At 38.0% G+C, this 16,417-nt stretch overlaps 1 protein-coding gene across 2 annotated transcripts in view; it reads right to left on the bottom strand.

Moving 5' to 3' along the window:
- ATP8B4 (ATPase phospholipid transporting 8B4 (putative)) overlaps positions 1-16,417 on the bottom strand; it is a 258,066-nt gene that overhangs the window by 164,155 nt on the left and 77,494 nt on the right. For both annotated transcript variants that reach the window (XM_060294275.1, XM_060294274.2), the window contains exons 4-6: positions 13,421-13,534; positions 10,443-10,541; positions 7,854-7,915 (exon numbers count right to left, since the gene is read on the bottom strand). In XM_060294275.1, the coding sequence (XP_060150258.1) occupies positions 7,854-7,915; positions 10,443-10,541; positions 13,421-13,534 (275 nt within the window). The remainder of the gene's footprint in view (positions 1-7,853; positions 7,916-10,442; positions 10,542-13,420; positions 13,535-16,417) is intronic.

The following is a 16,417-nucleotide window of genomic DNA, read 5'->3' as shown; positions in this document are numbered from 1 at the left end:
CTTAAGAAACTGAAATTAATTTATCGGGGGTGAAACTATTTTTGAAACACTTTTACTCGGAGCTAGCACTGTGAGCTAAAAATTAAATCAATTTTAAACCATTTGCACTGAGTCCAAAAAGTACTGAGGCTACTCCCATTAGTTTACTTTTGAATTCATTGTCATTTAAGCCCATAATAGTGTGTTTTATTAACACTGTTTAAAAAAAGAAGAATCAATATTTTTCACCTCAAATTTTCCTTTCAAATATGCAGATTTCTTCATATAGACCCTGAATAGCTGTCCCCTAGACCCAATGGTACCATCATAACATAAATTATTTACATGGGCTGGAGGTAAAAAAAGAAAATTGAGTTGGTGCTCTGCCTTGTGTTTAACCACAGAAGTCTCCACTCCCCTGCAAGTCCACAGGCCCTGATGAAGATGAAATAACTCGAAGTAGGGTTCATCTGTTCTCCCATGTAATCAATAGAATTCCAGAACCTTGCATGTTCCCACTCCCTCACTTACAAGAAGCACACAGACACACTAAATACGTGTCAGCTGCAGATTCATTAAGTTCAATGACCTTGGGCATTTTTTTGTTGAGGGAGCTCAAGGACAAAAAGAGCATCTTTAATAAGAATAATAAGCCACTGTTACCCAAGACCAACATTTGGGATCAAATCCAATACAGGGGGCTAACATCCATGAATTACTCCTCTCCTGAGTGAGTTATTGCCAAGAATTCAACAGCAAATGATAGAGCTTTTGAGCACAGGTCTACATACCTCTAATCTGGGAGGACAAAGAAGATGGGAAGAGTTCCTTCCGAGCTGCCTGAAAGGATCTGCTAGCCACACTTCTGAATCTCTGCCCAAATTTACTCAGGGAATTCTGCAAACCAAAACTGAGGCAGATACTTTACAGATGAGTGCAATACAGCTAGTAATTGCAGTATAAAACTTATAGTCAAACTGTTTCAAATTATTGATGTTTGGGGATTTACATGTGTCACTAATACATTTTTAAAAGCAGAACATTTTGGGGTTTTTTTTCATATTGTGCTATGATTAAGAAAAGATAAACTTGAAACTTGCTGGTTGGTGGTCTGACATGAAACCCTTGTCTCTGGAAACTCCCACGTGTGACGGAAGTGAAACCTTCCATGCTTTAGTCAATATGCCCAACCTGTTGCTGCTCACTCTTAAACCTTCTGATAAAAATTGCTATCAGTAGACTGAGTAATAATGCTTCAAGTTCCAATTACTTAATATAGGAAATAACAGGTTCAATGTAATCATTCTCAGTGGATTTTGTAAATATATCACAAAAACCCAGTCTTATGGAAAAGGGTAACTATCAATTTAGAAAGATGAAGAAACTATACTTTAAAATTAAAAACAGACTAAATATTAAGCAATAGGGAAATGGTTATGTGAATTATAAGACATGAACTCAAAGGAATGCAGCCCTTAAAAATGCAGCCCTTAAAAGTTAGGTATATAAAGACAATAGAAAAAGATTTGTAAAACGGTAATGATATGATGTGAAGTAAAAATGGAAGGCGGGAATTCCCTGGCGGTCCAGTGGTTAAGACCTCATGCTTTCACTGCTGACGGCCCGGGGTTTGACCCCTAGTCAGGGAACTAAGATCCCACGAGCCGTGTGGTGCAGCCAAAAAACAAAAAGTAAAAAGAGAAGGATAAAAACATATACACACAATTATTAGAAACCTTGGCATAGAAAAAAAAGACAGAAAGGAAATGTAAGAAAACAGTAATAATTACTTTTGGATAATGGAAGCATGGATGTTATTTTCTTCCTTCTACTTTTTCCTATTTTCCAAATTTCTCTTAATGAACATATGCTACTTTTATAATGGAAAAAAACCCTACATACTAAAGAAAAAAATGGAACGAAATTTTCTATACTAATATCCAGTGGGAGTTATCACTTAAACCAGAAAAGTTGATTAAACAAAGAGAAAATTTGCATCTACTGAAATAATATATTTGTTTGCATAATTATGCAGCATCTAGGAATACCAGACTTGAAGAGTACAGACAATATTCTGCAGGAAAGAAAGCCCTTGTCTCTCCCTATAAATACTCACAGTTTCCAAATGAGAAATGATTGAAGAAGATTGATGGAAAGAGTTCTGTGAAAGAGCCTGGGAGATTTAAGCCAAGTGTACCAAAGCTCAGGAAAGTATAAAGTGGAATTTGTTACACAAAAAGCTGATGGGCAAGAGCAGTTTGAAATCCAGAGAAGGCGGGAAAACATCCCGCCTGAAAGAGGGACGACTGCACCAGAGCATCTGAGCTCAGATTGTTCTAATGCACAAGTGTAAGTTCAGAATATGTTAGGGAAGTAAAAACTACTAAGAAAAAGTAACACTGACTTTATTTGTTCATAGTGACAAAAGCCACTATGCCAACAGCCAGCAAGATCAAACAGAGAATCCTGAACTGAGAATCCAGAGGCCAGGCTTATAGCATAGAGCTCATTTTCTTCTCGGCTCAATTCTCTCACCTGTAACTAAAAGTAGTGCCATCCAATAGAAATAGAAGGTCAGCCACAAATGTCGACCACAACGGTAATCTTAAATGTAAAATGGGTAGCTAGTGGGAAGCAGCTGCATAGCACAGGGAGATCAGCTCAGTGCTTTGTGACCACCTAGGGGGGTGGGATAGGGAAGGTGGGAGGGAGACACAAGTGGGAGGATATATAGGGATGTATGTATATGTATAGCTGATTCACTTTGTTATACAGTAGAAACTAACACACCACTGTAAAGCAATTATACTCCAATAAAGATGTTAAAAAATAAATAAATTTTCTGGTAGCCACATTTAAACAAGTTTTTCAAAAGGTAAATTTAATAATATGTTTGACTTAACCCAATGTATACAAAATACTATAATTTCAAAATGGAATCAACATAAAACAAATTATTAATGACATACCTTACATACTCTTTTTGGTACTATGCCATCAAAATCTGGTATATACTATATACTTAATAACACATCTGAACTTGGACCAGCCTCATTTCAAGTACTCAAGAGCCTCATGAGACTAACGGCTACCTAGCTGGGTAGCAGAAGACCTCCACACTCCTTCCCTTGTCCCAAATCCATACGACTAGAAATGCTGATGGGACAGAACAAAAATTGGAAGTTACACAAATACATGAAAGTCAGAAAATGATTCAGAGTTGAGGACAACACATGTAATGGGGAAAGAAATAAAAGATGAAAATGAGAAAAATTAAAATCTGAATTTCTGAAGGAAAGAAAAATATGGCAAAATAATTACTGATTGGCCATGTGTTTGACTAAAAATGTGAGCCTTACTACAAAAAAAATGTAAATCGGCATTACAGAATTATTCCTTTGTGAGGATTTATGTGAAAAACTATGCTTATCATTTTAAAAAATTAATGGAATTCCTTCCCTTGGATGTCTTTTAAAATTTGAGAGATACATGCATAGAGATACAAGTGTAGGTAAAGAGATGGCCTTGACTAGAGGTTCTCGACTGTGTCTGCATAGTAGAATCATCTTGGAAACTTTATAAAACACCAGAGCCCTCCCCTCACTTACTTGCTCTGGGCATGGCTGGGGCACAGATACAATGGGCAGCCCACGTTGAGGAGTGTTGTATGGGATGACCTCTGCGGGAACTTTCAGACTCCCTCTCACTGCCCCTCACCTGCCCAGGTGCTCTCATGGTGGCCAGTGGCCCAGGATGTTAGCATAACCTGAGAAACCCTCAAGAGAAACACTAAGTATCTCCTGGTACGTTTTCCACAGGTTCAGTCAGCAGACGGCACTCGTAGCCTGGGGGAGAGTGTGCACTTCCTATACAGCAGGCACAGTAATTTCTAGAAATTGGAATTGTTCGCTTCTACTTAGTTTTAAAACTTAAGTCACCAAAAGATTTTATCAAAGGCTAATTCAACACCTATTTCTTAAGCACTTTCGCATATTTAACAGATTGTAGATACAGAAGATTGGTCCTGACTGGAAAGGAATATAAGTAACAAAACCTTGAAAAGGAAGGCTATAAAGGGAGAGTTTTGTCTCTCTACTTATTGTGTGGCTTAAGTTTACATTGTTCATTCGCTTGCACAATGCTAAGAACATAGATGAATAATGCTCCAGGCACTAAAAGTGAGGATATATATATTTATTCACATATATATTACATTTAGATAAAAAAATATATATATATTATGTTTCTATTTCTATAATTGTGTACAAAGCCCTTCAAATGCAAAATAAATAGAGAAGAAGTGGTCAGACCACAAAGTCTACATTTACACATCACAACACGAGTAGGTAAAAGGCTAATTTAGGTTCTTACTTGCCATGGAACTCTGGACAAGTCATTCCTTTTCTAGGCCTTAATCTCTCCATCTCTAAAAAGAGGCACTATCACCTACCCCCTGGGGTTTTATGAGAGTTAAATGTGGAAGCACTGGAGCCCACGCATGGTAGTTGCTGAATAAACATGTGTTGAATCTGAATGTAAATGCCATGCTCCTTGCTTCTGAGCGCAGGAGAAGGGAGACCTGAAGGCCAGAATGACAACTAATTGCCCAGAGTAGCACATCGATCACTTACACAGACCAGGTTTCCTGACTGGTGCTTTCATCGTACCCCCTTTCCCTCAGGAATCTCCTCCCCGAAGCTGACCATGCCTCCCCTCCCTCCAGGACAAGCCAGTGAAGGCTCCTGCCCTAGCATGAACCTCAAGTCCAGAAGCCCTCTGCCAGAGAACACAGGGAAGCCACAGTACTTAGCAGTGCCCAGCCCAGTGTGATACCCACATCCAGCAACATCTGGTTGCCTCTGATCTCCTCCAGGCTTTTTACTTTATCTGTGCGTCATGACCCATTGGTGTCTAGCATAGACCCAAAGCACTTTCCTAACATTTTCCATTAACATTGCCATGGGATTAAGTATGCATTAACTACTGTCTTAGAGCAACTTCCCTAAAAGCAGATCCTGAGATGAGGATTCATATGTAAAGGGTTCTTTAGGAAATCACTTCTGGGAGAAGCTGGTAAGGAAGATGAGAAGCAACACATGGAAGGGGAAGAAGCCATGCGAGGGTATGACTGCAGGCAAAGTCCCATCCTCAGCCTGATCTCAACAGGCGCTTGGGGTGCTAACTGCACCTCAGAGCTTGTCCAACTTGAGGCAGGGGTGCTGCTCTTTCTTACTCCTGCACCAATCGGTCATTGGCTCCAATAGCCCAAGGACAGTGCTCTGAAGAAAGTAGCAAATAATGCAGACAGGAACTGAGGGTGAGCACAGGAAGACAGCAGTGGTCTGTGCCGAGCGCTGAGAGCATCCTCTATGACCACCAGCTCCAAAAGAGGACTCAGAGCTCCCGGGGCTATCTCAAATCTAAGCCCATTTGATTTCTCCAACTTCTCAAATTCCAAGAAGTGAAAAGCCAGTCTCCATAGCCTGAGAACATTCTGCAAAGACCACAACCCCAGCCACTGGAATTGGCTAGTAATGGGACTCAGCAAAATTTTACAGATCAAGCTCCTCTGGTAGATTGCCCTCTCAGCAAGAATACTTGTTACTGCTCAGTTTGAAAATTCCATAGACACTGTGCTAGGCTCAAGGGACACAGACATGATCAAGAGAGATGCCCTAAAGGAGCTCACAGTAGAAGGTAATCTTACAAATGGAAAATCTTGTGTGATTTTTAACTGAATCCCATTTTTAACCGAATGGAGAACACTCCATTCTCAATGATGTGCTTCTACCTTCAACATCACAGGATCAGCAACAATACTTTTCAAAACATCACCCCATATCAAATTACAAAGAGATGTTACCTCATAAGGAATAGACAAGAAGCTAAATGAAGCCACAAGAAAGTAAGACCAATGCTACTTCTAATTATAATGACAATGATAGCTAGCATGTGTGGGACACATACAATCATCAAGTTTCTGAATATCTAAGTTACTGGATACTCCCATGGCCTCAAGGTAGAGGTGTCAATATCTATCACTGCCCAAATATTGTCACAAAATTTAACTGGTAATTTGAGAGGCATTAAAAGATATGTTCAGGCTATTAGTTCAAATTCATTATGTAATTGTACATATTTTTAACATACTTCATGAGAGATGGTACTTCAAAGTAATGAGACTGATTATCAAATGTTCCTTGGGGAATTAGTCAGATCATATTGTCAGATGTAATTCCCAGTCAGAACTGCAAAGCTTGAGAAAATCAGGATAGGCAACAGTTCTTCTCAAAGTCACACACTACGTTAGCTTACAAAGAGTCACCACTTCTCAAGAACTTGCTCAAGACCATAGAATTATTCAGGGTCAGGACTAAACTCAAGTCTCCCTGAGCGCAAAACCCATACTTTTAAACACCATGCTATAGTGGCAACAATTCAAAACCTGTTGACATTGGAAATGAACCACATGGTTCCAGGCATCTTTATGGCTTATCCATGTCACGTCAAGATCACACTTTCAGAGGCTGTGTTTCTACAACTGTGGTTTTAGATTGAGATCATTTTTTTTCACTGTGCATTTAATGCCATTTTCTAAAATAATCCAATAAAGGAAAACTACATGTATTCATTACATTATTAATAATCAGTCAATGTTTTAGTTGCAGAAGATTAATTACTTTAATCCTACCAGTTACTGTCTAGACTACCTAGCCCCTCTTGATATCCATTTCTTGGAATTTTCCATCTCATGTGACTAATATGTTTTATGATATTCCCTTTAAAAATTACATTCTTCACAGTATCCAAATGCTTCAAAATCACCAGCAGATGTGATTGACTGCAAGATTAAAGTACAATGTTACAAATTTACTTTGTCACATGTTAAAAAAAAGGGACAAAGAAAGAGACTAAGAAACATGGAATGAAGGTTTGAAATTTCCCTTTTTGTTAAGTTTTCTGGAGGTGTTTTTGCTGTTGTTTGTGTATAAATACACATTTTAAACCATTTCAGATTCAAGAACCATTCCTGTGTACATTTCTTTATAGATGGATGAATTTAACAGCAATTCAAGATCTGTGTTATGGTAGATAATTCATTCTAAACTCAACTATCAAGTTAATAAAAAATGCTTATCACTATCACTTGATATGTGTTGAAGTCTCTCTAGCAATATTCCCAGAAATTACCAAAGCAAAGAATTCAAATACATTAAACATCTGCTACAAACATCACATGTGTGCCAGTTCTAAATAGTATTAGATCTAGAAATGAAAAGTAACAATAATATGTCTGTGTTCCACAAAGGAAACTCCAAAGGAATTTGAAGTAAAAGTTGAGTGGGTAGCACAAACATTTGCTGAACTTAAAAAAGAGCCATGAAGATACAAAGGACTTACACTGTAATTTGTAATAAGTTAAAGGGGGAGGGGCTTCCCCAGAGGTGCAGTGGTTAAGAATCTGCCTGACAATGCAGGGGACACAGGTTTGATCCCTGGCCCGAGAAGATCCCACATGCCGCAGCGCAACCAAGCCATGCGCCACAACTACTAAGCCTGCGCTCTACAGCCTGTGAGCCACAACTACTGAAGCCCACACGCCTAGAGCCCCTGTTCCGCAACAAGAGAAGTCATGACAATGAGAAGCCTGTGCACGGTAACTAAGAGTAGCCCCTGCTCGCTGCAACTAGAGAAAGCCCGCACACAGCAACAAAGACCCAACACAGCCAAAAATAAAAGCAAATAAATAAATTTTAAAAAAAAGTTAAAGGGGGAAAGAAACATATATTCAATTAAATGAGAAAGCCACCAATTGTCAAGACCTGTTTTGTGACCAGACATCTTAAAAATAGCATAAAGAATATATTTCTTACTTGCTGTCAATGAGCACTTCAGATTGCCGATTATTCACTTGATTATCACTCTTGTGGCGAAACTGAAAATCAAAGTGTTTGTGAAAAAACACATTAAATCATACTTTTTCAGCACAAATAGTGACACTGAAAATACTTTGAGTTCATCTGCTTGGACAATATCGCCATCAGTCTAAAATGAGCATGACTTATGCTTACCTTGGACCCAGCTCCACATGCTCTAAATCTGAATCAAGACCCTTCCCACTAAACTTCATTCTAGGTGTCACCAATGCAACAAGTCTAGCCACATGCTCTTCCAATTCCCACACATTTATAGTTGCTTTGAAGAAGACAATGTGCCCTTTACTCTGCCACACAGTTCCAGAGAAAACCATACATTAATTTTGATGTCTTTAACAAGGAATGGGGCTTCCATTTCTCTCACATATGTGCTCAATACTTTACTGGAACATCATTCATTCTGTTTTATGGATTTCTTTGAAGTCAAGCAATTACTTGTAACAACATGTATTCTTGTTCTCCAGAAATTCTAATTGTTAACAGTGATCTTATGAAATACTGAGCATTTAAAACAAAAATCAGAATACAATACTGAACCACATTTGGTGTGGATTTATGTTTTTATGCCCAAGTGATCCTATTTCTTATTTTGTATTCCAGTAATGAAAATATCTTATATTGCTTAGAAGAATCCACATATTATGAGCCTTCTACTAAACTCACAAATTAGCAGCCATTCAGATAAGGCTTTCTACGTGAGCTGTCAAGACCAGATAGTAATAGGCTAAAGTAGAGATAAGATGTTATTTCAATCAATTAGCTAAATGCACAGATGAACAGGAGATAAGAAATTTTGATTTTATATATTATAATCATCAGGATTATGACTTTTTCCTTTAAAAAAAACTCATAATATTGTATCAATATCACAATATATGGATTGCTTTCATTAGCCCTTCCCTTTTTCAACGTCCCTCCCAAATTCATCCCAATCTTTCTATTAGACTGTGCTCAGTGCCTACAATTACACTGATTGCCAGGTATAAGTCAATGAATATTACTAGGGAAATAAAGATACTTAGCATTGGTTAACATGAAAAGAGTTTATAGTACTGGTAGAGGAGTAAGTTAAGCTAGCCCATCATTGGCATGCAAACTTCTTTCCACCAACACTGCCATAGACGGGAACATCATTTTGACAGAATATATAATTTGACAGGGGTGGATAGTCTCTGCTCCTCCATACCTACACCCTGTCCTCCTACACTCTGCCCTGTGCCAGGGGAAGCTGACCTATTTAACCCTTGCCCTTTGGCCATTGATCGGGCGTGGCCAATAGGTGGTACTGACAGAAACTCATGGGGCCAGAGGAGAGGAAAATGGGGTATGTATTCCTGGCTTCTTTTGAGCTGAGTCAGCAGTGGCCACTTCCTCTACAGGTAGCCCTCAGCTACAGCTCCAGGTCCAGCAATTGCTTCCTCCTTTTGCTCCTTCAGGTCTAGAAGTAGTATTGCCACCTATGTTGTTGCTACCCTATGTGCTTTTTCTCACAACCCTTTAAGTAGTCCCTTCATTATTAATCTTTCTCCAATCTACCCCCGTTCCAAGGTGACATGTCTTTCCTGCCAAGACCCTGACTAACCGGCCCATACTATCACAAAAGTAAAAGCATATTCAAGCATTAACTGCAGAAGACACAAAAAGAGACTTAGTATTTAGTCACGTCTGTATCTAACCTGAAAATAGTCCCCTAAATTGACTAGCTGGCATCACAGAAAAGGACCAAGCAGTTTACCACCTAAAAGCTGAGGGGCCCACTCTCTGGGCCTCAGGATGCTCAGGCTTTGCCAAGGGGTCTTGGGATTGGCACAGATGGAGTCTGGAAGGACTAGAAACAGTAATCCCACGTATGAGTTCAGAGGAGATATAAATCTGTCAGTCACTGGCAAATAGAGAGCTATTGAGGCTAGGGTACACGCAATCACCTAGGAGAGAATAGAGCTTGTCTGGGTTTAGAATGTTTGGTTTGCCCAAGGCTTTGTTTTAAATCTTTGAATTTGAATGACCTTTGGATTATGGAGACTTCAAAACTCTCTGCTGTCTTATACCTTAATTATTTACATTAGTTGCCCGACTTTTGAAGTTATTTGATATTGTAATTTCTGGTATAATGATCAGAGGATGTGAGAATGCCTAATATCTACCAACTCCAAAAACTTAGACAAAGACTAGAGATATAGGATAAATAATACTTCACTAGGTGGAAGCAGGTTTGTGATCCAATTCTGGTCTTACCACTAATTGGTTGTATGTTCATTAGAAAATCTTTAGTTCCTTACAGGCTTTAGTTTCCTCAAGTATAAAATGAGGGTGTGAGTCTAGTTATTGAAGCCCCCTTGCTATTATCATAAACAGGCTCTGGCTCTATGACATCTATTTTAATCATCAAATAAGTAACCATAGAGTTTCTTATGGTATTTACCAAAAGAGCTTCATTCAAAAATTTCAGATGGATCTCTATTTTCTACTTCTGAGAGGTCACAATTGAAACTGAGCCCTTAGGACTGCTCAAAAGCAAATACTTACATAATCATCTGTGGCATCTTTGACAGCTGTCATAGTTACCACCAGGACCAAAGGTACAATGGTGGTAAACCAGGTCAAGGAGGAAATTTCTGGAATCAGCTGAAACAAATATTTCAAGTAGTTTAGGGCTTTTAAATTTCATAAAGATAGCTTTCAATTTTTGTCAATTTTATGACTTGACAGAAATTAATGAAATGATATTCAGATATTTGTACAAATATGGAACAGCTTTTCAATAATTTAAGTGTTTGCACTCAGGTATAAGACACATAGAATAGACGTATCATTGAAACAATTTTCAGACTGCCTGACAAAAATTAAATTTTTACAGCAAGTTGAGAAGCTTCTTGAAATCTTTCACAAATGATGATCTTTCTCTAGGATGATAAACGTCACCTATCTTTTCTCAGCTTCTCATTTCAACTTTTCACAGTTTTACCAATTCCCAAAGAGAGAATCTTTTTTTTTTTTTTTTGCGGTATGCAGGCCTCTCACTGTTGTGGCCTCTCCCGTTGCAGAGCACAGGCTCCGGACGCGCAGGCTCAGCGGCCATGGCTCACAGGCCCAGCCGCTCCGCGGCATGTGGGATCTTCCCGGACCGGGGCACGAACCCGCGTCCCCTGCATCGGCAGGCGGACTCTCAACCACTGTGCCACCAGGGAAGCCCAAGAGAGAATCTTTGAGCACCTACCTTGCACCAGACACTGTGCCAAGTACTTTTAGATATTATGTCATTCGATCCTCAGAGAAGTTTTTTGAGTTAGATTCTGTACCAGAGGTGTTTTGCACAAACCCAGAGTGCTTACATTCCATGTAAATAGCACCCTGAGTGCACAGCATAGAATACACTGTGAATGGCAGCCTGGAGTCAGGAAATGCCACGGCCCTGGGTATCATATTCCCATTTTATTAAAAAAAAATGTATCTGAGAACAACTGAGAACAACAACAAGTCAAAAAACTAAGCTAAGAACATACACTGCTAAAACTTGAACCTAGGTCTATTTAACTCCAAAGCTTGGACCTGTACCTGTAAAGCCACCCATCTGAGAGAGACATAGTGACAGTTGACATGACTCCCTTACAAAGGTAGTTTTCAAGTGGGGCTCATTTTGGAGCTACGTCAGGGCCATCAGGCGGGGAAGGATGGGTGGAGATGGTCAGTGTGTGGCAATCAGGCCCTATCGAAACAGCACTACAATAAATTTATTGTAGTGCTGTTTTATGTAATTTTATGTAATAACTTCCAAATAAAATTAAAAAAAAAAACAAACCTCAAAAGCCTCTGAAGTACCAACAAAAATATTAGGCTGGGTGGCAGAAAAGCTGGATTCTAGTCTGATTTCTATCATTAACTCATGGTAAAACCCTTACACCTCACTTAACTTCTCCAAGTCTCATTTATTCACCAATAAAAGAAAGGAGGTTGTACTGAACCATCCCAAAGATCCCTTCCAGATATAAAACTATCTGAACAAGAGCCTTTGGCCATAAATAAGAAACCCATTAGAGAAATGAGCTCAAAATTCTAGAACAGTGTAAAGGGTTCTATGAGGAAACCAAAATTCATGGGGGAAAAAGAAAGTCTCCTCAAAAATTGTAAGGTATATTTTCACTGTTATTTTTTCTTGTTCAGCATCCAGTTCTTCTCAACTCTACCCTTAATTCTTAAAGAACTACCCCACCCCTCTACTTGTAATTTTGTACATGTAATTTTGGTGGACTGATTCCATCCAGCTGGCTCCTAGGCTTTGGCATGTGATCTAGGTCAAGGCAATTCCTGAGCCACAGTGATTGATTTAGGATAGGAAGGTAACAGCATGGTCCAATTACAACTAATCCCAAGACTTGCTGCAGCAACAGAAAAAGTGATTCATTCTCATTCTCTCTCTCCCTCTCCCTCTTTACTCTTCCCCCTCCCTCTTCCTCTCTCCCCTTCTCCCCCTGTGCCTCTGCCTCCCTTTTACGTGGGAGTTGAAGCTAGGAGAATAAAAGTCTAAAGTTTTCAAGAATCACCAAGTAGAGAGGGCCTGTAAAGTAACCATGGAGGAAATAGAAAAAGAGAAGTTACATCCTGTTAAAATAGTTTGCCCATGAATTGTCATACATAAAATACATTAAGTGAATTTAGATGTCTACCACTTACAACCAAAAGATTCTTAACAGTTATTCTATTGAATAAGTAGTTATTCAATTAAAGAAAAAATAGTACTCAAGGTATAATCCAGATTGTACATATCTAGTCCATCTTCTTATTTTCTATAATTAACACACAGCCCAGTACATGCTGAATCTACCAGTTTGATCTGATTAAATCACTCTAAAGTAAATACTAGGTAAATAACTGGCTAATATGAGCTGTTTATATGTATGTAAATTCTTTGATTTATGCCTTTTCTTCCTAAAATATCAATAAAAGCTGAAATTTCATTTCGGTTCAAATTTTAGTCAAATGGGAAGAAAAAGAAAGGTTTCTAACTACCAATTAACCACTCAAAACTATCAGAAATAGTCACAGTGAAATAACATATAGCACACATCATTTATTATATATATATATAAAATACATCATTGTTCTTAGATGCAAATGAAATTTGCCAAATTAAGTTCCACAAAGTACTACTCAGCTAGACTCTTTGCTTCAACTCTCTCAATACCCATACTGTGAATGTGATAGGGAGATAAAGAAAGGAAGGAGGCTCTGAACAGTAATTATTAGGCTCTGGTTTGGTTCAAATAAAGTACAAGGCAGCATTTTAAAATGACCTCAGTGTTTAAAATAATGAATGTACTAGTTTTTACCCATTCCTAGCCCTCCCACCGTTGTGAAGAGAAACAGCAATAATAACTAAATAATTAAAAATCTGATAAAGCTGATTTTCTCTAAGCATGAACATTTAGCTAAGTAAAATAACTTATTTTTTCAAGTTATATGAATATTTTAAACAAACAGATGATGAAATACAACCTAAACATTACCTGTAAAATCAGAAGGAAAAGGAAATACACATTTGCCACTCTTTGAAACTGTTCAAATAAATTAATGGGCAAGAAGGTGAGAATGTTGTACTTGCATGTGTGGATACGATTATCCTGAAAAAGAAACAGCATCACATTAGTTTGGGGCGAAGCATTGCTCATTATCAAATAGCTCTAAACTTACAAGACTGAGCATGAGTTATGCCAGAGCAAGAAAGATAAGCCAACTATCTAGGAAATTTCAAACTCTGTGTGGGCCAAGGGTTTCATTTTTCCCAAGATGACATGATCCTGATACTACGTGCAATTACTGTTCAATTCCATAAATTCACCCATGACTAAAAAATTTATCAAGTGCAAAAGTCTGCCCCTGACTTTTTTTATTCTTATGTTTCATTCATTTGGCAGCGATTTCTTGAGAACCTACTGTATGCAGACACTGAGCTCATGCTGGGTCTCGTGAGGTAAGAAGGAACTTTAAGGATCACCTGGTTCACCTTCCCAAAGCATGACCCTGTACATAACTCTGACAAGGGTCCCCTAGGTCTGTCTTTGAAAGTTTTCTGATAGGAAACTGATCACCTTGCCAGGCAGCCTATTTCTATTTCAGAATGGGAATTGCTAGAAAGGTCTTTATTATGAAAGACTCAAATCTGCCTCCCTGTAAATTTTGCCATATGCCAAATTCCATCCCTGGGGCCACCTAAATCAAGTCTAAGCTCTTTCCATGTTGACAACCTTCAAATACTTGAAGATGACTCAGAAGACTCCCCTAAATCTTCTCCACTATGATCTAGACAGTCCCAAAACCCTCAGCCATTCTCCATGACTTTTCATGGACATCTTTTCCAGGTCAGCTTCTTCTGCATCCATCCCAACCTCTCTGCATCTCTCTTAAAACATGGTGTCCAGAACTAAACCTAAACACATACTGCAGATCTGCTTCAACTGATCCGTGTACAAAAGAAATTTTGATGTTCCACATTCTGGATTATTGTACTAATATGCCTTAAAAATTCATTAGCATTTTGTCATTTAATCTCACTGTTTATTCATATTGAGGGTTTTTTTAATTTTAGAATTTTATTTATTTATTTTTATACAGCAGGTTCTTATTAGTTACCATTTTATACATATTAGTGTATATATGTCAATCCCAATCTCCCAATTCATCACACCACCACACCCCCCTGCCACTTTCCCCCATTGGTGTCCATACGTTTGTTCTCTATATCTGTGTCTCTATTTCTGCCCTTCAAACTGGTACATCTGTACCATTTTTCTAGGCTCCACATATATACTCATATTGAGTTTTGATGAACTAAAATCTCTAGGTCATTTCTTCATCAATCACCAACAAATCAGGGCTCCCCTTCCTAAACATTCACAGTTGATTTTGTTTTAAATACTGATGATCTTTCATATATTCCTATTATACAAGCCAAATGAAAACAATTAATCTTGAGTGTTGTATCCTAAAGTAGTAAACATTCCTCCCAGCTTTATGTCATCAAAAAATTTCAAACACATGCCTTTTATATAGTCTTCCAAAGCTATATAAAACTAATACATTAAAAAGTTCAGAGCTAAAAACCAAAAAACAATTTTTAAATTAAGGAAATAAAACTATGGCAACCTACTAGAGACTTCTCCACAGATTAATGTTAATATCTTTTTCAGGTGTTTATATCTACCTAACTATATTCCCACGAGGCTTAACTCTACCTTATTCACAAAGATAGCAGGAGAAATTTGGGGTGACAGATCTTACTGACATTCAGAATCAACATATCCAGAGAATTTCCATCCACTAATATTTCAAAATGGAGGTTAGTCTGTGTGACCTATTTTTTTTTTAATTTATTTTTTACTGAAGTATATTCTATTTACAATTTTGTGTTAGTTTCTGGTATACAGCAAAGTGATTCAGATATATATATATATATTCTTTATATATATATTCTTATATGTATGTTCTTTTTCATATTCTTTTTCATTATAGTTTATTACAGGATATTAAATATAGCTCCCTGTGCTATAGAGTAGGACGTTTCTGTTTATCCATTCTATACACAATAGTTTGCACCTGCTAACCCCAAACTCCCAATCCATTCATCCGCCACCCCCTGTTCCCCTTGGCAACCACAAGTCTGTGCTCTATGTCTGTGAGTCTGCTCCTGTTTCGTAGATAGGGTCATTTGTGTCATATTTTAGATTCCACATATAAGTAATATATGGTATTTGTCTTTCTCTTTCTCACTTACTTCACTTAGTATGATAATCTCTAGGTCCACCCATGTTGCTGCAAATGGTGTTATTTCATTCCTCTGTATGGCTGAGTAGTATTCCATTTTTTATATATATATATATATTACCATATCTTCTTTATCCATTCATCTGTCAATGGAGATTTAGGTTGCTTTCATATCTTGGCTATTGTAAATAGTGCTCAATGAACATTGGGGTGCATGTATCTTTTCAAATTAGAGTTTTGTCTGGACATATGCCCAGGAGTGGGACTGCTGGATCATACGGCAACTCTATTTTTAGTTTTTTGAGGAACATCCATTTGTTTATTTGTTTTCCATAGTGGCTGCACCAACTTACGTTTCCACAAACAGTGCAGGAGGGTTCCCTTTTCTCCACAACCTCTCCAGCATTTGTTATTTGTAGACTTTTTAATGATGGCCATTCTGACCAGTGTGAGGTGGTACCTCATTGCAGATCTGATTTACATCTCTCTAATAATTAGCTATGTTGAGCATCTTTTCATGTGCCTATTGGCCATCTGTATGTTGTCTTTGGAGAAATGCCTATTTAGGTCTTCTGCCCATTTTTTGACTGGGTTGTTTTTTGTGGCTGAGCTGTTTGTATATTTTGGAAATTAAGCTCTCTTCAGTCGCATCATTTGCAAATATTTTCTTCCAGTCCGTAGATTGTCATTTCTTTTTGTTTCTGGTTTCCTTTGCTGTGCAAAAGCTTATAAGTTTGATTAGG

This window comes from Globicephala melas, chromosome 2, assembly GCF_963455315.2.
Source record: "Globicephala melas chromosome 2, mGloMel1.2, whole genome shotgun sequence".
Lineage (NCBI taxonomy): Eukaryota > Metazoa > Chordata > Mammalia > Artiodactyla > Delphinidae > Globicephala > Globicephala melas.
The sequence above is the reverse complement of the archived record's forward strand: the minus strand, read 5'-3'. Positions and strand labels throughout refer to the sequence as shown.